Raw genomic sequence first — 25,051 nt, forward strand, 5'->3', positions numbered from 1 at the left:
CTTCAGGTTTTATGTGCATTATGTTTCAGGTTGCATGTGGGCTTTTCATGTTTCCTAACCAGTAGCATATAAGCTCTTTAGAATGCACAAAGTAGAAGGGGTTTGAATAATCACAGCCTCCCAAAACAACTGCTTTAGCTAAACATCCAGTTATTTGCAAGTTATTGACTAAGAATTGATCTGATTTAAGCAAGTGCTCCTATTACTGGTGGAAAGTGCAGGTGTACTTTAAAAAATTCTACCTGGCTTAGGAATAGTGCTGTTTTGTATTCTGCAATTCATCTAAGCACAGAAAAAGGACGCGGGTGGCACTGTGGGTTGAACCACAGAGCCTAGGACTTGCCGATCAGAAGGCCGGTGGTTTGAATCCCCGCGACGGGGTGAGCTCCCATTGCTCGGTCTCTGCTCCTGCCAACCTAGCAGTTCGAAAGCGCGTCAAAGTGCAAGTAGATAAATAGGTACCGCTCCAGTGGGAAGGTAAACGGCGTTTCTGTGCGCTGCTCTGGTTTGCCAGAAGTGGCTTAGTCATGCTGGCCACATAACCCGGAAGTTGTACGCCGCCTCCCTCGGCCAATAAAGCGAGATGAGCGCCGCAACCCCAGAGTCGGTCACGACTGGACTTAATGGTCAGGGGTCCCTTTACCCTTTGCCTTTATAACTTTTTTAAAAAAGGTTTTAAGCATGTGGGCCATTTCTTTAATTTTATTGTGGATCATCTGGAGACATTAATGTTGGTTTTATTGGGGTGGGACTGAATTGGGGATTTTAATCTGCCCCCCTTTGCAAATTAGGATAGTTTGCATCAGAATAATTTCTGATACCATAGAGCAGTGTTTCCCAAACTTGGGTCTCCAGCTGTTTTTGGACTACAGTTCCCATTATCGCATGACCACTGGTCCTGCTAGCTAGAGATGAAGGGAGTTGTAGTCCCTAGAACAAAGGCAATCAATGTGGTGGCCTGTTTTGCCACGAGACAAAAGGGGAAGTATCATCCTACCTGAGACAGCTGTTTCCCTTTGCCTCATGGGTGGACCAGCCAGATGGTGCCCTCCAGATGTTTTGGACTAGCAACTACTGTAATCCTCTACCATTATCCTTGATGGGAGGATGTGACAGATACGGACAGCATCACGTTGGCTTCCCCTGACCTAGAGAATGTTCTAATTTCACCTGTTTATTTAGTAAACAACGATAAATCTTTTGAAACTGCCAAGCTTTCTTAATGCTGTATTTGCAATGGACATCCATTCATAGAATCGTAGAATTCATTCCTTCCAGTAGCACCTTAAAGACCAACTAAGTCAGTTCTTGGTATGAGCTTTCGTGTGCATGCACACGAAAGCTCATACCAAGAACTGACTTAGTTGGTCTTTAAGGTGCTACTGGAAGGAATTTGTTTTGTTTTGACTATGGCATACCAACACGGCTACCTATCTGTAAGTAGAATTCATTGTTACTAATGAACTTGTGAAACAGGAAAATTACCATGCCAAAAAAAAAAAAAGCACAAGAATATTTTTCACAGCATTTGCAGTCCCACATCACATAGTCTAGAGAAGTGTATTTTTGGATAGCTTGCATAAAAGAAATAGAGACTCACAGGAAGATTTCCAGGGAAGAGACAGGATGCTGCTCCCTGTCCTGCCAATGACAATAAGAGGCAGAACTAGTTTGGCAAAATAAGTACTGTATAAGGAAACTATACTTAATTTATGTACCTCACAGAATTTTTATCCCCCAGGCACACAAAGCCTTATTTTCACCTCTCTTGATATATGTCTAAGGAAGACAGAGCATAATGTTTATGTGTGGTGCTTAACTGTAGTGGATCAGTTGTAAAGAAATTTTACAGGCTCTCGAAAGAGGCTGGATAGTTGATGCTACTATAAAGAGAAAGCAGGGAAGGAATTGGTGTACATACTTCAGGAATTGGACACAGGGTTGACTTCCAGGAAAAGTGAGTCACCTTCTCTGACTGAAAATGTGAACTGGGTGGAGCCGTGCAGATTCTGGTCCTACAGTCATTGTTCTCCTTTGTACTGTGTATTGGCAAAGGCAAGTTTTAAGAAAACATATTTTTTTTAGTTCACTTTACACATTTTATTGCGTTCAAATTTTCCATGCTGTGAGTAGAGTTCACTTACAGTATGTAGTCTGAGGAAGTGGGGGAGTGTAAAGACTGAACACTTGAGAGAGGTGCTTAGTATAGCCCTACAATATAGTCTAAAAATGAAGCTGTGAGGCAGGTTTGAATTTACAGTCCCCCACCCCTAACAAGAGCATTCCTCAGGTTGTAGCGAAGCTCATTCTACTTAAATTGTCCACTTAAGCTTCCTTCCAGCCTAAATCTGGTGCTCAATTGCATGCAGAAGTGTTGCACTCTGTTGACTTCTGTAGAGGTATGTTGAATATTTCAAAAATCCAATTAAGTACTGTTTTCATATGAAATAAGAATGCCTTGGCTGCTGCTATATTTTCTTTTGTCCGTGGGTGCGAAAAGGTTTGGGTTGGTGCACAATCACAGCTACCATTGCTTTAAAGAATGCACATGTTAGCTGTTTTTGAGAGGTGCTGACTTACCTTAGAGTAAGCCCCATGGAATCCAATGGGATTTCTGTTGGCAGACATGCATAGGATTTTCTAACTCTTGAGGCGCTCTCTCTCTCTCTCTAGATAGATAGATAGATAGATAGATAGATAGACAATAAAAAACCCTCAGTGCTGTTTCTTTTCAGGACATGAGGATCTAAAGAACAAGATGGAAATTGTAAAATTCTTTGTCAAGCCAACAATCTCAAAAGCTTTTTGCTATACTGATTGCTACTTGATTCATACGTATCTCTTTGATTATCATTTCAAGCTCTCTTAACCTAGCATCTTTTCTCTTTAGAATGTCTAGCGGATAACTCCATTGGAGCACATTAATATATATATTTTCCCTCCTAAAAAGTAAGGGGAAGTGTGTGTGCGTCTTATGGAGCGCATGCAGGCTGCGCAGCTATCGCTGAAGCCAGCAGAGCAAGAGTGAGAGCTGTGCAGCACCTCTTGGTCTGCTGGTTTCCCAGCGAAGCAGGATGAGGGACGGAAGGGGCTCCGTAAGGGCTTCCCACTTCACTGGGAAGCCAGCAGAACAAGAGGCGCTGCACAGCTCTTGCTCTTGCTCTGCTGGCTTCAGCGATAGCTGCGCAGCGTGCTTTGGCTTTTCAGGGAGGTGGGAGAAGGGACAGAGGGCAGCCCTTCAGTCCCTTCTCCCACCTCCTGGAAAAGCCAGCAAGAGCCGCTCTATCTTTGAAGATCCGCGCCGAGCGAGCGTGTCCGCTCTCTTGCTGGCTTTTCTTGTTCTCCTCCTCTAAAAACTAGGTGTGTCTTATGGTCGGGTGCGTCTTATAGAGTGAAAAATACAGCACTTTAGCAAACTAAACCAGTGGTGTAGCTCAGAAAAATGAAAACTTTGCCTCTGTAACTTTTACACGTAGGATAATGGCTTTCGGTTGGGGCAAAATGCTTCCCGTAGTTGTTCATACAGATTTCAGTTGTTTTTGGTTCTTAACTAAAAAGCTAGCTAGCGATCCAGCTGTTGTTAATAATTTTAGTTTTGAAGTAGGAAAATATCCTTTGAGAGGAGTGGTTCTTTTCTTCATTTTTATGGAAAAACCCTTTCACTGCGATTGCTTCATTTTAAAGGACAAAAGCCCATTGCTATTTCCACAGCAGGGAGACAGATTATGATTATGGCCATAGTGCTGCGTATTGGTAAGATACTCCTTTCATCCTTGTGGGAAGCAATCAAAATAAGCAATTCCGATTTCAGGAAGGGCAATTGCTGTTCTGTGGATAGTTTGTTATGTAATCTGGTTGATATGCCCAAGTGAATTCCTTTAAGTTAAAACAAAAGGTTCTAATTTTAGGTGCTAGGTATTCATATTTCTATACTTAAAGCGGCGTATACGATCAGGCAAGAGAAGGTGAACTTCATGGCTTATTGGCATTGCAAACAAGATGCTGTGGTGTGTGTGTGTTTGTGCGCAAGAAGGGGCCAGAGAGAGAAGGTGGAGGGGTGCATTTTTGTGCTAAAAGGAAGGGAGGTGGTTATTTTGTTGTGCTCGCATCCTTCAGCCCAGTGTACTTCCTGGAGCAGACACCATAACTTGAGGACCTATCGATTCAAGCAGTAAAAGAGAGAAAACATAAGCGGAGGAGTTGAGACATCATCTGTGAAATCATGTAAAGGAAGGTCCCTGTAGATGTTCTTCTGTCAGCATGAGAACCACGTACCCACATGGGTGCAGGGGTGCTTAAATGAACCAACTGTTTGGGCAGAGCTTGACTGCATGCGTCTAACCGGTAGCAACCCCACATCTATCATTGTATCCAGAGATGTAGATGTGTGTGTGTTTTGCATTGTTAATATTACTTACCTTTAAATGAATTCAATGGATTTTATTGATAATGTTAATCTTTCTGGTAAACCACTTAGAAACTACAATCATATTTGTTGAATGAATAAAATCTAAAGGGTACTGGATAGTACCCAGCTGGTACCACTCCACTGACTAAATGTATCTGCCAATATGATGGATGTCGTGTTATTAAAAAGGGGGAAAGAGAAGGCTAAAATATAAAAAAGTTGGCATACCAAGAATCTGAGAAACTTAACAGATGTCAATAATAATTGCACTACACAAAATGATACATTTTAAGGAATGAAAAGGATAAAAAGAATAATCTAAGGGAAACATAGTTTCTACATTCTTAACAAGAGAGGATGCAAAAAGCCTGCTCTGCTTCTCTGGGAAGCGTTTTGCCATTCTACGTCATTTTCTGAGGCACTGTTAACAGGTGGTGGTCCAACAGATACCAGATAATTTGAGAATGAAATGGACGGACTAATTTTGGCAGATTAGTAAACGCTTTGGTGGCATGAAATATCGGAAAAGGGAAACTAATACCAACTGTGAAGCAGATTAACTTGGGCAGAGACATGACATTTTAAGTAGATTTAGTATTTCAAGTGTGCCAGAGTGGCCAGGAAACTGATTGAAGTGCAGTTAGTGTAATGGGATTTCCCACCCTTATATTTTACTTTTCCATTTTATTTTCCAAGGCACTGATGTCTGAGGCTTACTTTCTGTTGAGAGTTACTGTACTCTGGACAGAGCACGGCCTTTATGAGAGACCTGTAGTTTGCAGCTTTTCCTTTCAAAATACTTGCAAGTGGTAATCAGGAAAGGATTAGATCAGTACTAATGGAAAAACTCAATGAAACACACATGTTGGTTCTTCATAACTGATGTCCATGTTGTAAGGATTTAAAACCCGTTTCTCCATGGGTAGTAGTGTCTTTAATTGGCAGAGATCTTCTCTTACTGTGACCACTTCTCCATTCATACCTTGTGGACATCCCATTTCAGGAAGAACGAGGATAACACATGGTCACTGAACTGAATATATGGAGGTCCTCTGAGTTTCATTAGAATCAAAACTAATTCTTACTAACAAGAGAAAAACATTGTTTTGGTAAATACATGTGATTGCTATCTGTGGGTCCCGCCCGCCATCAGAAACCTAATGTTCTGTTCCTAGAAGTGTAAGCCACTGACACTGGCACATATGGTGTTGATACATGTGTTGGAATATTGCTCAAATTACATTGTTGAGTGCTTAGACAGAACTCAATAAAGTTTACAACAAGCTGAATACCAACTCTTGTACAGTGGTGCCTCACAAGACGAAATTAATCCGTTCCGTGAGGCTCTTCGTATAGCGGTTTTTCGTCTTGCGAAGCAAGCCCATTGACAGCTTAGCGGATTAGCGCTATTAGCGGTTTAGCGGCTTTTAGCGGATCAGCTGATAAGCGGCTTAGGGCTTAGGAAAGGGGGGGGGAGGGAAAAACCCCCGCAGGAACTCGCAAGACATTTTCGCCTTGCGAAGCAAGCCCATAGGGAAATTCGTTTTGTGAAGTGCCTCCAAAACGGAAAACCCTTTCGTCTAGCGGGTTTTCCGTCTTGCGAGGCGTTCGTCTTGCAGGGCACCACTGTACGTGCCTATGAAGAGTGTAGTCTTAAATTACATTGGCAATACAGTATGAGCAATTTCAAATATGGATACTTCATAATTAACATTGATTTGTGTTTAACTCTATTTCTAATGAACTGTTAATGATAAATATTAATTAAATTGAATCAAAACAGGTAGCATCTTATGCATCTTGGACCTTGTTATTTGTTAAACTTTCATAATGCATATAGTACATAATGATGAAAACTGAATTCCTTAATTGATTTGTCTTTATATTTATGTAGCATACTTTAAGGAAAAGCTATTTTCTACTTCAGCAGATGGCTCTCTCAGGACCTGGCTCTTCATGATGATTAATGGTTGCCTTTCAGATACTAAGGTGCTTTCTTCAGTCAAACATCTATTTCCCTTTGTCTACACCACTCCTATGTTTTTACTTTCTGCGTTCAAATAAGATTTCGGTGCTATCTGGTTAGGTCCAGTGACACAATATTGGGTGAAGGTCACCACTTCAGTCATTAGGCTCGGGAAAAGGTTTGGAACCTGACGAATGAATAGGAAAACAACCTGAATGTAGGCCCAAATACTATGATTATATGGTCAGATAAGAGGTCTTCTAGCTGTTGATGCAGACTTACAGTAAGGCTGAGCTTAAAACCAGGAAGTGAGATTTGTCAGGATCTGGAAGACCTGGGGAGTCTTTAGGACACTAGCAGGAAAATAGTCGTGGTTTCCTCCAGAGGGAAGCTGTTTTTCCTCTAGCAAGTCCATAACAAACAAGATGAAAAGGAAGCTCTGTGTTTCATAATGTACTGGGACATCCTATAAGCAATGGCGCAGCTAGTTAATTTTAGCCCTTGGACTTAATGGTCTTATGGCAAATACACTGCTTTAGATGCACTACTACTTCAGTCCTGGAGTGCAAAATTAACAATTCTCTTGTCTGCCCTTTCCCTGGCATTCCATGCTTTGCAGCTGGATCAGGAACAGGAATAAATGTGCAGTTCTTCCAATGAAGAGATGTAGAAAGTGGATCCCTCCAAGGATCAGTATTGGGACCTGTGTTTCTTAACTTGTGTGTTAATCTATCACTGTGCCATTGAGAGCATGCTCACTTATGGCTTATGTGTGTGGTACAGAAGCTGTACTACCCAGGACAGGATGGGGTTGTGCAGAGTTGTTAAGGCAGCAGAGAGCATTGTTGGCTGCCCACTTTCCACCTTAGAGCAGATTTATGCCACAAGGTGCCAGAGGAAGGCACTGGACATAGTAAAAGATCCATCGCATCCTGGTCACTGTCTCTTCGAGCTCCTGCCGTCGGGACGGAGATACAGGACGATGAAGAGAAGAACGAGCCGTCTCAAGAACAGCTTCTTCTCCAGAGCGATCTCGGCCCTGAATGGGAAACCTGGACTTTGAAAGTCATCTAATCTTCCTTGCTGTATTATACTGTATTGTTTTAATTAGTGTTTTTATAGTTGTTCTGATTTTGAGCGGAGTGCCCTACCTGGGTGGATGGAGCAGCCAAGTAATTTCGTTGTCCCCGAGAGGGGGCAATGACAATAAAGATATTATTATTATTATTATTATTATTATTATTAATGATCTAGAGGTGAGCAGTGAGGTGGTGAAGTTTTGCTGACACGAAATAGTTCAGGGTGGTTTAGACAAAAAGGGATTGTGAAGAGCTCCAAACGGTTTTATCCAAATTGGGTCAATGGGCAGTAAAGTGGTGAATGTGATTTAATGTATTTAAGCATAAATACAAGGGGCATTTTTTTTTTTTACAAATTTTACATGTATCCTAACAAGGTCTGGACAGATAGGGACTGATCAAGAATGAGACTTTGGGATTGTAGTGGATAGGCCTACGAAGTGCAGATGTTGTGAAAGAGGTGAATTTCATGGTTTCTTTCTGTAGATATGTTGAACTGCTGCTACATGCAACTTATGCAAATAACTTAGGTTTGTTAGCATTTCCATAGAAATAGGGCATGGAAGGTAAACGGCGTTTCCGTGTGCTGCTCTGGTTCGCCAGAAACTGCTTAGTCATGCTGGCCACATGACCCGGAAGCTGTACGCTGACTCCCTTGGCCAATAAAGCGAGATGAGCGCCGCAACCCCAGAGTCGGTCACGACTGCACCTAATGGTCAGGGGCCCCTTTACTTTTACCTTACATACAAGTATCTCTGTTTAGGGTGGTGATGGTCAGTATCTGTTTTTCGTCAAAGTTCTACTGAAATACAGTAGTAATGTAAAAACAAATTCTAGCAGATGTTAATACTGTATGTTTTTTTCATTTAAATAAAATTAGAGTTATGGCGATTTAATTTTCCATCCAGCGTGTGCCTTTTTCATAGGAGACGGGTGATAGTCTACAGGAAATTAAAGCGTGCAATTCCTTTGCGTAAGATAGGTCCATGTACTGATACTCTCACCCTATCATTTGACTCTAGCAAAAGGAGGGACGCACCCATGTTTATGACTTTTTATAAAGCATTATGATGCTACTTGCTGCTGGGTGTGTGTGACAGCCTCTTTTTAAAAGAAGTAATATATGATGCTGACCTTATTGCTTTTTGTGTATTTTGCAACTTGCTGCAATTGTCTAGTAGCTAGGCAGCACACATAGGACAGTGTATAATATACCAAATAAAATATCTTACTTTGCTTTCCCTATATTTTGTATTTTTCTCTCCCTGTGAATTTCCAAGATAAATAGTGCAATCAGGTTGGAAGAGGGAGAGTTAGATGCTACAATTTTATGCATTTGGTGTTGTATTTTGATGATTGTGTTATTTTGGTTTCCTTATGCTTAAAGGCTCACAACCAAGTAAGAACTTGGTTTGTTTGATTTTGAGAAGTATGTTTTTCATTTGCACTGAAATCAAAGCACAAAAGAGGTGGCTTCAAGACCACCATGTATTTTTAAAACCATTTGCTTTTGCCTTTTTTGGTGCACAGAAAAGTACTTACCGTAGCTCACGTGAAACATGTTTGGGGAAACTTCTTGTAAAGAAAGGTGAAGAAACCTTTATAAACCAGTAAATCAAATCAACTGGATCTCTGAACACTCCCCCCCCCCCACAAGCAGTCTATCAAAATAAATTTTAGGTTTTCAGAGCTGCTTTCTGTAGGAATTGGGGTTTTGAACGGAAGGCAGATTTCACACTGTTTCCTGCTTTCAAGTGCTTGCTTACCTCACAAGTCATTAAAAAAATAATAATTGTGTTTTAAGTCTTTGGCTTCATGTGAAGAAAGCAGCACGGAAGCACTTGGAAATTCCAATAAGATCTGCCCTAAATACTTGTTAAATTTTTATTTGGAAGCTTCCTCCTGAATCACAAAAGGGGAAGTTCATTTAATGGGGAAATAAAGAACCTGCAGCATGGTCACCTAGGTGGCTTCTCCCCTTGCTTTATTTGGTTTGCTTTGCACTTTGGAACACAGCAACTTGCAATTAGTACACAGAATTCTGGAAAGGACGCCTGCAATTCCAAAATGAGCTTTCTGTAGCATATGTGCTGCTTTCCTTCCTCCCTCTCTCCCCCCTCCCCATTCTCTCAGTCCCTCCTCCCTTTCGTACCGCCTCTTCCATGCACCCTGCAGCCAGCAGCAAGACAGCTGTGTTTGATCATAAACCACTTACAACTCCAGGCTCCCTTTGGAAAGGGGAAACTTTGGAGCGAGCAGCTCGTTGCGTCTTGTGTCCTGTTCTGTCCTCCACCTCCCGATCGGATCTAACCAGCGCTCTTTGAGTGGGTTTGGATGCTGTGAGTGCCTATGGGGCTCCCAAATTTTTTTCAGATGCGCTGAACTCATTTGGGAGATGCTTCCCCCCCGCCACGATCTAGCTGCGAGGGGAGAATGAAGACATAAGACGGAAGCCCAGCTCTCCCAGGCAGTTTTTAGTAGCCAGGAGAGAGATCGTTACGGCTCGTCTGCACTCCTGTCTGGCCGTGCACTCTGCAGTGTTTAAATGAGTATCTTGCAGCAATGGATTGTTTGTGAAACGGAAACCAGCTCTTCCCTCCCCCCCCTTTTTTTTTTTTGCCTCTTTAGGAGAACCCTGTGCATTGTTAATTTTTTTTTAAGGCTAAATGTTGAGTGAAAATGGCTGTCTAGAGCAAAATGTGCAAGACAGGAAAAGCTCAGAGACGGAGGGGGTGTTGAATCTTCTGGAGCAGAGCTTGGAAACCTTAAAATCCATAGAAAGCAGCCAAGCCCTGGAAAGTCTAATCATGAATTCTGGAGTTGCCATGAAATATGGAAATGACTCCTCCGCAGAACTGAACGAGGTAAGCTGCTTTATTAAATGTCCTTGTGTGTTTTTTTTTTTCACGCTTCTTGGGTTTTGTTTTCCGAATAGAGTGTCTCCCTTTTGCGTGGGCTGGGTGGGTTATCCACTCTGGAAGGCAATGCAATTAAACATTAATGGGTGAATGTGCCCTTGTTCAAACTTGCAGTGCTGCCCAGGAAATGATGTGAGATTTGAATTGTAAGGATTACGTGGTAAAGGGCAAACGATTGCAACTGTACAGAGGTCCGCCTCCCCCCCCCCCCAACTTGGCATCCTGCTGCAAGGAATCCTTTTCCCCACCTCCGGAGTGCAGCATTTTCAACACAGCATTCCTTTCTGCAGTAGGTAAAACAAGCAGTGAGATCCCCGTTGAAATCAAGCAGATGGCAGCTAATTTAGAATGGGGGAAATAAAATAAAATATTAAGACAGCAGCTTCAGCAAGAAATCATGTAACACAGTTGGTTTGTATTAAGGCACAATTGGTTTAAATGCATACAATTTTACCTGGTGGTGGAAGAAATAAGTCCTGATAAGTGTTTCTTGTTTTTTTCCCTGCTGGGCCAGTTTCCTGCTCATCTTAAGTTGTTCCAAATTTGTATTCCCTTTTCTGAGTGCATGCCAGTATTTTATGACTAAGACAAAAATCCTGTGCACGCTTATTCAGGAGTACCATTGAAGTATCCGGGACTTATTTCCAAGTCAACCTTCACACTATGCTGCACGTCATTGTAACTCTCCAGATCTGATGACTACTAAAATGCCACGGGGCATATCACTGTCTCTCAGAAATGCTTTAAAATCTGTCACAGAGTACTGATTTTTAATACCATATCAAAAATCTTTTAAATGGTCAGTTTTAGATATGCAACCTTGATTTGTTTTATTGCTTGTTTGCTTTGTAGCTTCTTCATATAGCATATTCTGCAGGAGGATGAAAGCTACATGGATTATGTTTATTTATAGAGTTAGTATTTCTGGCTTTTGTGCAGTTAGAAAAGGCATCAAACATAAACCTGAAATTCAAGGGACAAATTGGCATCCTGGCAAGGCTGGACAAAGGGATAAGAAATTGGTCTGGGAGGTGGAGGAGAGGGTGGCCAAGATTCAGTGGTGCTTCCATATTTTATTTGTAAGCCTTTATTTTGTAAGATAAATGAATAATTGCCTTGGATGATAACTGAGAGTTCAGTGTAAAGGCACCAGACACCTTTTTTTCCTGTGATGGGAGTCTACTTCAGAATTCTTTGCCAAAACTCTTAATTCTGCCCAGCACTGCTATTATATCAAATACAGCATTCTGGTTGGTTGAGTGTTTAGTTCTGTCTTGGTGTGACCTGAAGGCTCATCCTGTTTAGACTGAATGGCTTGACGCCTATTTGCAAGTTAACAAAAACAGAATTAAAAACTGCATCTTGGCATCAGTGTAGTAGCAGTTGTGGATAACACTCAAGCCTGACCGTCATCATGTGTAAATGACTCAATGAATGAACTCCTAAAAACTTGCCATAATGTGGATGGGTCTCTTGCACTGTAATCCTAAACACATTTGTATATTGTATCAAACTAATTTCTAAGGATCCGTTTTTTCATTACCTGGGTGCTGTGGTTCCTTTCTGTTAATCCATTACATATTACTTTGGTCCACCCGTGTACAGAAGTAGACCAACGGTGTGGTTACTTTTCATTCTGTTATTCTCATTGGCAGTCTTAGGATGATGGTTGTGCAGCCTGGCCTTCATAAATTGTGTCAGCCATGGTGACACTGACAGTGGCTTGTGCTGTTGCAGATGGAAACAGAATGTTATGCTTGGCAAGCAAGACAGCGATCTAACTTTGCCTAGCTTAACAGGTAGTATCCCTTAAAATACAAAATGTGTGCATGGTTACACTGATTCATTGGCTCCTGCACATTCCAGTGCCTTGGAATGCCCTGTGGGTTTTTGGCACAGGCTGTGACCCTGCTACTGCCCCTGGCACAGATACTGCCAGCTAAGGCAGCTTTAGAAATGAATGCTGAGAACACTAGTACCAGAGTTGGGACTTAAAGCCAAGGTTGAGCTCTCCAGCAATACATTTCTGGGGCAGTAGACCAGGTGGTTGTTTGGATTTTGGCTGGTTTTGAATGTGTGTGCAAGTTTTTTACAGCAACAATATTGTATCTATATTCTGTGTTTATTGGTACTTGCTTTGCAAGTGAATGCTTTTGAGTTTCATTATTGATAGGAAGACAATGCCTTTGAATTCATTGGAGAAAATACTTAACATTTTCGTGTTCTTATGTTGCTGTACGTTAAATAATACTTACTCTAACAAAAAAGCTGCAGTAGCATAAGTGTAATACTTTGATTAGGATTAACATGTATGTGTTTAAAATCATGAGCAAGCTTTCTGATTTTTATTTAGCCACCCCAGTATATTTTTTCATAGCGTTGAGTATCTGTGCAGGGATGATGGTTTCTCCCAGGAATTCAATACTGGAGACGAATGTCTAGGATTATATATGGAAGTCATGATCTGTGCTGCTTCCCACATTTTTTAGTAATTGAATATGTAGCAAATAATTCATGAACACAAAGCTGGCTCCCTTGGCTCTAAACTTCACTGATTTATGAATGCCGTACTAATGTTAAGCTTGTGTGTGTCTGTTTTTGTTTTGCTCGATCTCTTTTGTGTGGTTTATTGAAATATGTGAGGTGCTTTGTCATAATGGCTGTTAGTATCTCCTTTCCTCCTGCTTCTCCTTAACCCTCCTGCTCTCTGTTATTTTCTCTCAGTCTCCTCTTGCTTCCACTCGCCTTGCCCAATGTGCTTGCTTTCTGGTGACATTTGATTACATCTACTTGGCCACCGGGAGACAGTAGTGTCATGGTCATTAAAGGAACTGACTGTTGCCTGGACTTTTACTAGGATTATACAGTCCTACTGAGAGCGAGTTTCTTTTACAGTAATCCCACTATGTATACAAGTAGCCTGATTCACACATAACATACACACAGGAGTTATTTGCTGGTTTAGCCTTTGGGGGCATACAGTTGTACCTTGGATCCCAAATGCCTTGTGAGTTGAACATTTTGGCTCCCGGACGCCGCAAACCTGGAAGTGAGTGTTCTGGTTTGCGAACATTCTTTGGAAACTGAATGTCCGATGTGACTTCTGATTGGCTGCAGGAGCTTCCTGCAACCAATTGGAAGCCACAATTTTGTTTCCGAACGTTTTGGAAGTCGAATGGAGTTCTGGAACAGATTCCATTCGACTTCCGAGCTACCACTGTACGCATGTCAATAGGCTCAACTAGCTTATAATCAACAACTAGCTGGATGTCAGTATCGCTTTAATATGGCAAAAAGATATTTGCACAGCAATAAGAGTCATCAAGCAGACACAGAAAATGTGCATGGAGAAATCACAATGACAATCAGAAATGGAGTCAAACCATTGGTCTTTCTAGCTCAGCAATGTTCATGCTGAGTGGCAGTGGATTTACAGGATTTCAGATAGGGCTCTCTCCAATTTCTACCTGTGGATGGTGGGGATTGAACATGGGACCTTCTGTATTTGAAGCAGATGTTCTGTCCTGAGTCGCGAGAAGACCTCTTGGACTGTCTGGTTGGAGGAGCTTGAGTTGGAGGCTTATGATCCTTGGGAGGGACCCAGTGAGCTGGGGTGAGGATTGTGTCAAGGCCCCATGAGACTGTCAGGAGCTCAGCCTACACTCGAGTAGGACCCTGGCAGAGACACATGCCCGACTGGCATGTTCTCTCCCTCCTGGTCGATCATTTGGTAGCTTCAAAAGCTTTCTTCTGCCCAGACATCACAGCGACCAATGCCAACCGACACTGGCACACTTAGGGATCCGCAGAGTTTGCGTAGTTGCGTAACAGACCTCAGCAACCCAGCATTTTGGCTAATCTACTTTATTTACATATAAACATACACGGAGCACTGCAACATGGCTCCCTCTCTCTCTAGCATCAGACAGCAAAGAAAAAAAGAACAAAGGACAACAGTCCCACTTCACGGAACACAGTAACACAAACATCCTGTCTTCGTCACTTCCCACTCTGTGCAGTCATAACATATACCGCCATGTGAAAGACATCAATCCCATGACTGCAGTCATGGAGCAGGAATTCTAACAGAGACATCAGAACTGTCTGCAGCGGGGCAGGGGTGGGAATGAAGCAGAAAAAGGAGTCTGATCCCAGGGAGGGACCTAATGGGTTACTGCTCAGTCGTTCCATGCCAATCTCTCCTGCAGCTTTGGCTTTCAGCACCAAGCGTCCACCTACCAAGGAGACTCACTCTGGTTCTGAGCTGGTATTGTCTCTTCCTTGATTGCCTAGGACGCCGATGCCAGCTGGGCAGTATTTGGTTGTCAGCACTGATATATATCACCAGCTAAACATTGTGATGTTCTGATGTATCACGATGTCTGAAATAAGGATGGAGCTATGGAGAGCCATTGGCTAGCTTCACAGTTTTGCCCACATCAGGATTTTTGCATCGCATACACACACACACATTGTGATCTGTGAATTATTGCCAGGTCAAAAATTATGAAACCAATATCACAATATGAACTTCAAACCGGTTTTGGATGATAGATCCATATATCTCTCAGCCCCAGCACTGGCATGAACAGACAGCTCAAGCCCAACCTACCAGAAGCAATTCCCATTTGCTTGCGCAGTCCAAAGAAACATTCTGCTTGCTGCGTTAAAGCCATGTCTGCCCCAGGGGACATGTCAACCGTTGGATCAACGTCTTAGCTCACTTAGCTCTGCTATGCACTTTCTGTGCCTTTAACACTTGGCTTGATTATTTGCCGTACTGTTTTAAGCATTAAAGTTTTTGACAAAAACCATAATCTGATTTCGATTTCTTCATCCAGCGGGTATCGGGACAAGTTCTACCACTCAACTATGGCCCTTTTCCAAAAAGGCTGGGCAGGGAAAATTAAAATATCAGTTTTGAAATTGATTTGAACAGCCCTACTATCTTGACTGAAACATATTAATACAGAACATTTTCTGGGCATCGGTTTTAGAGTTTGGGTGAAGATCCAGTTGTATTCTTTTAATTGTAATTTTCCCCCAAGAGGGAACTATGTTGAGAATAAAGGATGTTGTCTTTCTTTATACAGCTTTCCCCTGTAATTGCTCCCTGCAATTCCCAAAGCTTTAAATAAACCCTATTTTGCTCTAAGGAATGAATGTGGCTTGTTAGAACAGCCAAAAGGTAAAACAAATCTTGTATCAGGACAGATAACATAAGGATGTTTTCAGTTCCAAAATATAATTTATTATCCCAACCTGAAGTTTCTGAACACTTTCCAGGACATGATGTTACTTGTTACAAGCAGTTTGGTGTATAGGCGAAGATCTGTGATGCATTAACTGGGAACAGGTTTTGTGTGAATTTCAGGTTGGAAATAGTGTGTCACGGGTGTATTGTTCCGTCCTTCATTTTGTACTGTTGAGCTTGTCTGTCCTGTTTTTGGTAGACAACAATATACTGTGTCAGGGCATTGTGTAAGTTTATAATTAGCCAAAGTTACACCAAAAGCTGAAGCAGTTTTGCAGTAGCCCCTATTATGAACTTATAGTGCAACAGAGTATATGCCATTGGCCAAGATAAAAAAAATGGAGGACACAAAAATGTTGTCAGATGAGAATCCAATTTTCCTAATAGTATGATGCCTGTGAGCTTATAGGTATCCATATATAATTTGTATTGCAGGTTGCTAAATCAGCACTACCTAGTGACCTTTCGCTTACGCTGTCAGGTACTTAAAAATATTATTTTGACATTGTGAAACATAACTTTAAAAAGGAACGTGCCATGCGACTTAAAAATCTTAGGAGTTCTGAAGGAATATTTTATTTTATTAATATATTTATATCCTGCCCTTCCTCCGAGAGGAGCTCAAGCAATAACTTATTTCATTTTATTTAATATAACTTTTGTACATCTCGATTGTGAGAAAAGGCCTTGGAGCAATTTAAATTTGAATCATCTTTAAAAATTCGAACACAGATGCAGACTGCGAAAGATCTCTACTTAAATGGCTTTCTGAAAGATGGAGGTCTTCAATAGGTGCCCAAAGGACAATAGAGGCAGCATCTGTCTTGATGTTCAACGGGAGGGCATTCCAAAGGGTAGGTGCCATGACATGAAAGGCCAAATTCCAATATTGTGCAGAACAGACTTCCTGATAAGGTGTTATCTAAAGAAGGCCCTCTCCTGTAGAGTGCAGTGTATAAGAGGTGAGATGGTCTTGTAGATATCCTGGTCCCCAAGCTACATTAGGGTTTTATATACCAGAACCAGCAATTTGAACTTAGCTCGGTAGATAATTGGCAGCCAGTGTGGTTCTTTCAACAGTGGAGTAACCTGGTAGCAAAATTCTGTACCAATGAGCAGTTGAGCTGTTAGATTTTGCATTAGCTGCAGCTTATGGACCAATGTCAAGGGCAGCATCATGTAGAGCACATAGCAGTAATCCAACCTGGATTCCAGCACCAATCAGATATTCCCAAACCACTAAGTCAAGGTGTTTGATGTTAAAACAGGGGAGTATTATTCCAGTGAGTGCATAGCCAGGATTTCATTTCAATCTGGCAATGAGGAAACACTTTGTCATTCCTTTCTGCCCTGCTGGTGTAATTTCCCCTAGAACAGGCATCCCCAACCTGCGGCCCTCCAGATGTTTTGGCCTACAACTCCCATGATCCCTAGCTAACAGGACCAGTGGTCAGGGATGATGGGAACTGGAGGGCCGAAGGTTGGGGATGCCTGCCCTAGACCAAGTAGGGGAAGCCCATTCTGCAGTTCCTTCCCAAAGTTGCTCCAGTCCTCAGGAAAACTCCTTATCGTTGCTGCTATAGGGAGGTGGTATAGCATTTTCTTTGGCTCCACATGCTGTTGGTGATGCAAGTAGAATGATGTTATATTAGTCATGGAAACAATTGGGACTCTTGCCAAGTTGCTTATCTCTCTGCCTTTATGCCTTATCTGTATAAGAAAAATTACTCTAATGAACAAAAAACAAAGATTGTACATTACTATCTCAAAACATATGTAAGGGATCACGCTGATGCTTTTCCACCTGTGGGTGTAGTAGATTTCAGAATATTAGTTATGTTATGTTTAAAAAATAGTATCTAGTAGATTCTGGAAAATAAAATCTTTTCGAATTATAAAGTATAATTATCTTTTGGTAGGTTTGTTAAATTGAACTAGTTACTTTCACATTTTGGTTTTTAGGAACTTCATTTGACCGCTCTGGTGGAAATATCCATTACTATCAATCTTAACATATGCTACCTAATACCGTATTTACATGAATCTAATAAGCACTTCAGTTTTCAAAACCTTGGAACCAAAAAAGTGTTTGCTGGCACAATCAAATCTAATGCACAACCTAATTTTCACGATGTAATTTGGCCAAAAAGGGTGCACATTACATTCTAGTAAATACAGTATTATCATCTCCTAGTCAGTAAAGTGAATTATTGGTATCCATTAACAATGTGGCAGCCATCGGTGTTTCCTTGATTGATTAAATATTTGACTCTAATAGATTTATCGAGAGGCTGGAATCTTTTTTGGTAACTTCGGAATTCTGATTGGAACATTCTACTGGCATTTTTCAGAATCTGCCATTTTCATTAATTTGCTTACAACATCTTGCATGAACCCTCTCTATTACGGCAATAGTTAACCAATTCATACCAGTCATATGCAGGCACAGGGCATTTTGTTGACTAAGGCAAAGGACAAGATCTCTCTCTCTTTCCCGTCTCCCTTCCATGTGCTAAAGCCACATGAGTTGACAGCTGAATCTTATTTCAATACCGGCTAAAATATATTATCCTTCACCATAGCTGAGGGCAGAAAGACAACTTACAGGGTGCAAGGCAGACCAGATCTGTCCTCTTAACAGAGGGAAACACATGAAGGGTTCAGGAGGAATATCTGGTGGGGCTGCCACTACAGCTCACTACCTAAGGCAGTGGCTGGCTGCCTTACTCTGCCCAGTGGTATTGTTGGCCCTGAATCTTATAAAGGAATCACATATGGGTGAAAGATGCTATGACTCATGGGTCTCCAATGTATTTGGGCACATTTGCACGCCAGAGAAACTGTTGCGTGTGCCACATCCATGAAACAGCTTTCTCCTCCTCGGCTGCAGTTTCTTGAAATCAGCTTCCATGTTGCAGTTAGCCTTGGAAAAAGCTGCATTCGGCTAAAGAGGAATTATTTCAGTGGCATGGGGATGGGACCCCTTGAGCACACAAAGGGCCTCTAAGGCTGCCTATGTGCCCTCAGGCAGTGGTGTAGCGGGGAGCAGACACGGGGCAGTTTCCCCATGCACAAAATTGTTAGGGACGCAAAATTTCAACACCTGGTGCTGCCTCAATACAGCTGTGTACTTCCGTCACTAGGGTTTGTTGAAAACGGTTTCTCTGTGCGAACCGGGAAGGGACCTCTCCAGACAATGGAACAACTCTTCTTTTCTCATCTCTGTGGCTGCAATCTTCTGGGCGACACAGACTCCATTAGGCAGTTGAATGTGCATGCGTACTGCATCAGTTTCACTCCCTCCCACCCCTCTGCGCAGCCCTGCATACTGACAGCCTACGCTACGCAACTGCCCTTGGGTGCCATGTCCGTTACCCCTGTGCTGTGTAGAACTATGGTCCAGTGTGAAATTTGTATGTGTGCAGACACATGGATTTTAACTGAACTGAGCAAATGACAGCATTGAAGGAAATGGTAGTAGACTTAGAGCCAGCTGAAATTCAAATTGAGTTGACTTGGGCTGGGAAAAGAGAAATGAAAATGGAACTCTGTTTGTGGCTTTCACACAATTCTGTAATACATGCAGAGAATGTCAGCAAAGATTGCTGTCTGCCTTTGCTTCATGTTGTCACAGATGCTTTGTTTGGTAGTTTGCTGAATGAATGAGATATAGCTTGTCTTCATCTGTCCCTGTGTAGCTGAGCTCAGATAGCATTGCTCTGCTTTCGATGAAATGTAATATTAGCACTATTTATCCATTTTTAAATTGGCATCTTCAAGATGGCCCAGATAATGAATGATGGAAAAGTAGCAACCAGAGGGTTATCTAATTTTCAAAAAATGAATAGATGTAAGGGATGTTTTTTTATGGTGGAACTCATGGACGGTAGCCAGGAAGTCTAGATATCAAAGTTAAGAGGAGACAATTTTTAAGAAAGTACTTTAAATCAAACCATAATTATTCACAACTAAACAAATAATCTAATCTGCTTTGTTTAAAAATGTGAACATTTTAGATGAATTGTGAATATAAACTATCTTTTTTAAATGGGTAGATGAGACATTTCTGGCACTCCTGTGTACTCTCCCACTGGTTGTAATTAAGTTTGGTAAGTAAATGATGCGTGGCAGATGTGTGTAACATCTTCTTGGTGACTTTTTTTTTAAAAAAATGAAAAGCAGCTGTGGGAAGCTGCCAGTTTGACCAGAGGATTGGTAGTTGAGAAGGGAGCAGTAATCCCTTGCCCTTTTGTGTTCAGAGTCTCAAATCTGCAGCTATTTTTTCACTTGCAGGACAAAACATAAGGATATATTTGTTTTCCTTCCTAGTAGAGGGGTTAGAAACATGGGGTCCAGGGGTTGAATACTGCCCTCCAAGTCATGCTGTCTGGCTCTCAAAACTTCTCCTTCATACCTTAAATGCTCCCCCCAAGTGTGTGTGTGTGTGTGTGTGTGTGTGTGTGTGTGTCCGTCCCCAGGAATTCTGATAATGCTTGTCTGGATAGAAGATAGAGAAGGGTATGAGAATTTGTAGAAATTAGTTTGCCAACCTTTTTGCACTACTGGGCACATTTAGTGGGCCCTGTATACCTGAAGGAGTGTCTTCACCCCCATCATTCAGCCCAGACACTGCGGTCCACCTCTGAGGGCCTTCTGGCAGTTCCCTCACTGTGAGAAGTGAAGTTATAGGGAACCAGGCAGAGGGCCTTCTCAGTAGTGGCTCCCGCCCTGTGGAACACCCTCCCATCAGATGTCAAACAGATAAACAACTATTTGACTTTTAGGAGGCATCTGACTGCAGCCCTGTATTGAGAAGTTTTTAATGTTTGACGTTTTATTATGTTTTTATATGTGATGGAAGCTGCCGAGAGTCGCTAGGGCAACCTAGTTGGATAGACGGGGTATAAATAAATAAATAAAATTATCATTTTTTCAGATTTTGAGCGAGTGGTGGGGGTGCCAATCACAATAACGCTGCCAAAGAGAGGACATGGCATAACACAAAACATTTCAATTTCAGGGGCTACTTTTTCCACTTAAAAAAAGAAGAGTTTTGGAAGATTGTTACAGGTGTCTGCCATGTACTTTGACCCTCCAAACAACCCTCATGGATTGTTATATTGTGTGTGCTGCAATGTGAAAATCTAGATTACAGCATCAGTTTGGGGCCTTTTTTCTCTAGGCTTGGGCACACAAATAGGAAATAAGCCAAAATCACATCCATGAATTTGCCTGTAGTCTGGTTCATTGATAACATTTCTAGTATGCTATTCCTAGCGTGACAGACATACGGCATTTCTGGTGTATAAAACACATCACTTCAAAGAATGTTTACTTTCTGGATTTGTGTGAGCTGCTTATCAGTTGCACACAATGTTTGAGGCTTGCATGTCATTAAACTGAAGCACTATAAAAAGATTTCTCAAACACAGGGGCATTGTCAGTACAGATAATGCTGTTCTCAAGACCTCCTAATGAAAAAATGGCAGAGATTATGTAATTCATCTGTATGCTATTAAAATACTTGCAGCTAATAGCCAGGCACTAAGAAATGCACTATGGACTGCATAGTTAATAAGGCTGAACATGCGTTGCCTGAAAGTAACATGCCAGGCATAGTAGATTACCACAGCAAATCTATCCCTATACATGTACAGCCAGAAATTCATTTCTTTAAGATTATTTACAGTGCAACATAATAAAAGATCCCCTTAGTTGGAAATCCAAGGGCACAATTTTTAACTGGTTAATTTTACTCAAAACCGTGCCACAGTTTTTGAAATCCTTTAAATGTTCATATATTTCTATGAGCTTCTGTGGGCTCAGTGCCAGTTTGCACGATGAGCTGGTGACTTTGCCGTGACACTGGAGAGATTAATAAAACCACTTGCTTGCTTGATGTTCATACATTGATATTATTAACTAGATTTTTGCTTATACAGTTTGGAAATAATTCACTCTGTTCACTTTTTCAAAGTACATTTAAATAATGGGGCATTAATTCTAGTTTTCATTGGCTTGAAAGATAAGAATTAAACCAGCTCAAATAAGGAGGGCAGAGATTAACATAGGTTTTTGACGACATTATATATAATTGGAATAAAATACAATAAAAAACCCAACCTTTTATTATTCTTAGCATTACTAAATAGTATTATTCACTTACGAATATTCAGTAGGTAAGCTTCTAGTGTGAACATAACAGAAGTGGAGGTGTTTACTTGGAATCATGCCTGAGGATTTTGAAAATCACAATTTTGAGGAGACGGATGTTATTAATAGGAAAAATGTAAATGTCACTGTGTTAAATTGCCATCTTCTATGCTTGTTGTGTGTCTGAGGTTACCACTTAAAACACAAGCAATACTTGTCTTTTAATTACCTGTACTTCAGTTGTACATTTTGAGCTAATGTACACATGGTAGGTACATGAAAACATTGTCCTGAGTGGTAGCCAGGATGCTCAACTATGCAGTGGAATGTTCTTCCTTATTTTTCCCCCAAGGGTGTTACAGAAAAAGTCAACATATTGTGGGTGAAATGTCTCTGGTAGCCAAGGTGAGCTGCACATGAGTAATTTTACCTGCAAAATCATTTCTACCACAGCTTGCTTACAAGTAGTAGCTGCTATTACAGCCCTCCCTCCCCAAACCACCCCTTGCTGAACATCGGAGTTCACCAGTTTAGTCCATATTTTGATGTTATTTTATTGATGTTTGCTACTTTTAATTCTTTATTGTTAGCTGCTCAGAGATCAGCATGGTTGTTGGAAAAGTGGAATGCAACCTCAAAATCAAGTATGTCCCAGAGCCTCCCAAAGGGATTCTGGTTTTGAGGGGCTACGATGGGCAATGGCACCCAGGCCTGGTGATCATCCTCTGAGGCCCTTATTTGTGTGCCTCTTCAACGAGAGGTCCAGAGGGTGGCAACATGAGAACAGGACTTTTCTGCAGTGGTTCCTGTTTCTGGAATACTCTCCCCAGGGAGGGCTTCCTTGGCCCCTTCAATGTACAGGCATCCCTCTCACTTACGTAGGAGTTACATTGTGGGACTCCCTGTGTATAACTAAAATCACATGAAGTGGGGAGCACTCCACTTAACAGGGAGGGCGTGTGGGGAGAAGAGAGGAAGAGACTTATGTGCGCCACCAGGGCTGCTGCATGGAAGTTGCTTGGGGGGTGTGATGGGATAATGAGCTGCTTGTGCGTAAAAGCTTGATCCCTCTGGGGTTCGGCTGGTCAACCAAACCGAGTCACTAACGGAGCCCCCAAAGCATGACTCCGTCAGTCGCTGGTAGAATCTGACAGTGGGCGTCTACGGAACTTACTCCAGCATAAAAGCTGTTTGACGGACATGCGTCTCCTGGACTCTCTGCGTGACAGTTTCCGGCGAAGGGTGGGAGTTCCTAAGGGGGGTCTTGTTACCTCTTCACTATTCTCACTGGAAGTATCCCAGAGCCTCCCCTCCGACTCCCCTTCCGCCGGAGCTCCTGCTCTCCCCCTACTGGTTCCTTCCTCCGCTGCAGAATCTCTCCTATTCTCCTGGAGCCTCTCCACCACCTGTTCCTCCGATGGCAGTTCCCTGACAGGGGGCCACTGCCCAACCTGTCCCAAGCCTTCCCTCTCTTGGGGTCGCTGCCCCAAGCCTTCCTTCCAATCCCACCGATTGCAGTAAGCGAGGAGCTGAGAGCAACTTCTAAGCAGTAGCCCCAAGCAAGGCCTGGCAGTGGCCCCGAGGAAGGGAAGGCTCAGGACTGGACAGGCAGCGGCCTTTGAAATGTGTTTGTGGGAGGGAGTTTATGGGCTTGTTTTGTTTTTGCTCTTTTTTAAAAAAATGTATTTTGTGTTTACATTTAGTATTTTTATGCTGTGAACTGTTCTGTGATCTTCCTCCATATTTAGGCTCCTGATTGGGTATGTTTGTTTAAGAACTATGAAAGCTCATGCCATTGAGTTTCAATACCTATTCCTTTTGGAAGTCAAAGAAATACACTAATCGCCTTTCACGGATGAGCTGTTCTCTTAATCCCAGGAAATTGCTCTGAATTCCTGTTTTTTCTGTGTTATTGGTGGGTTTCATGGTAAATCCATTTTTCTGCGTAGAATGGATTGCATGAAAGCTAATAACTGATTCTAATCATGTATGGATAAGTTGCTCCATTCAGAGTGTCATACAGCAATATTCTTAGATTAATAAGTCTTCAGTTTGCATCAGAGTGATTGGAATCAGACCTTTCTAGCCTTCTACACTATTAGCATCCATACACAGATGGCATATGCATAAAAGCAGCATTAATCATTGTGAACAAAAGGGTGAGATAATTCCTAAATATGTTGTAGATGACTAATTGAAGATGCTTAGGAGTATCACAGAGTGTTGCGTTGATACCAATATCTAAAGACATGAAAACTTATTATTCATTTGAATCCTAGAATGAATTATCACAGCAAACCTTTTGCGAATGAGAACTGATAATCATGAATGCAAAATTAGTACTGTTTATCTCTGATTGTTAATGAATTTAATACGTTGTTTAGTATAGCAATATACCAGTGCAAGATTCGTCAGATTAATTTGAAGCAATTCCTTCTTCCTGCAACCTCATATGTCGTACTCCATGACATTTGGAAGTCCCTCCTGACCCTCTTGAGAGAATGGGGTACATGGGGTGTAGGAAGGACGAGGGGAAAGGAAAAGATACGCATGCCATTTTTACTTCGGTAAAGTTTCTGTGTCATTTGCCTTCAGACAACTCCTTGAGACCTGGAAATTGGAACTGTGCCTATTCTAGTACACCCATAAGATTTGTTGTTTGGGTTGCAGTTTGCAGTTGGGCATAGAAGCTGGCTTGCCTTATGGTGAGAGGCCCAGCAAGAGCAAGACTAGCAAATGGGAGCAGATATCTTATGAGAGGACTGACACCTCTCGTCTTACCCTCCCTCTCTTCTGCTGCCTCCTTGCCATAAACAGCAGTCTCTTGGTTCCTGGGCCCATTCTGTATCAGCTCTTTCTCTCATTTCTGAGTCGCCCCTTCTCCCATCTGCTGCTGTTCTAGGGCACAACCCATTCTTCTGGCCCACATTCCAGACACACAGGTGCCCTACAGAAGACTCTTGAGGTCCCTGCTTCTCCTTCCTCCCATTTTAAGACTAAAGCTCTGTGACTGACACCATGGGAAATAAATTATTGTACTAGGGGCTGTCATCTGAAATGCTTTCTGTACTGTTCCGGCACTGAAATATAACAATATTGTTTAAAGAGCACGAAGGTCCATAAAATCCAAGCCATTAATTACACTGCAGTACAGTGATTGTCAAGACATCCTTTGAGATAATCTCAAAACTCAGTTTTTCTTAGCTAGGCTGTGTGTATTCATTTATAGTACTGCTCTTAGGCTCTCAAATCAGAAAGAAATTGGGATGAATA

At 41.9% G+C, this 25,051-nt stretch overlaps 1 protein-coding gene across 4 annotated transcripts in view; it reads left to right on the forward strand.

Moving 5' to 3' along the window:
• Positions 1-25,051, forward strand: part of MCC (MCC regulator of WNT signaling pathway) — a 198,068-nt gene that overhangs the window by 47,158 nt on the left and 125,859 nt on the right. The window contains exon 1 of one of the 4 annotated variants that reach the window (XM_081880363.1): positions 9,631-10,317. The exons of the other annotated variants lie outside the window; for them this stretch is intronic. Coding sequence (XP_081736489.1) covers positions 10,120-10,317 — 198 coding nt within the window. The 5' untranslated portion in view covers positions 9,631-10,119. Of the gene's footprint in view, positions 1-9,630; positions 10,318-25,051 lie in introns of those variants that run through there. 4 annotated transcript variants of the gene reach the window in all.

Source organism: Podarcis erhardii (genome assembly GCF_964252035.2).
Source record: "Podarcis erhardii genome assembly, chromosome: 11".
In the NCBI taxonomy this organism is placed as follows: Eukaryota; Metazoa; Chordata; class Lepidosauria; order Squamata; family Lacertidae; genus Podarcis; species Podarcis erhardii.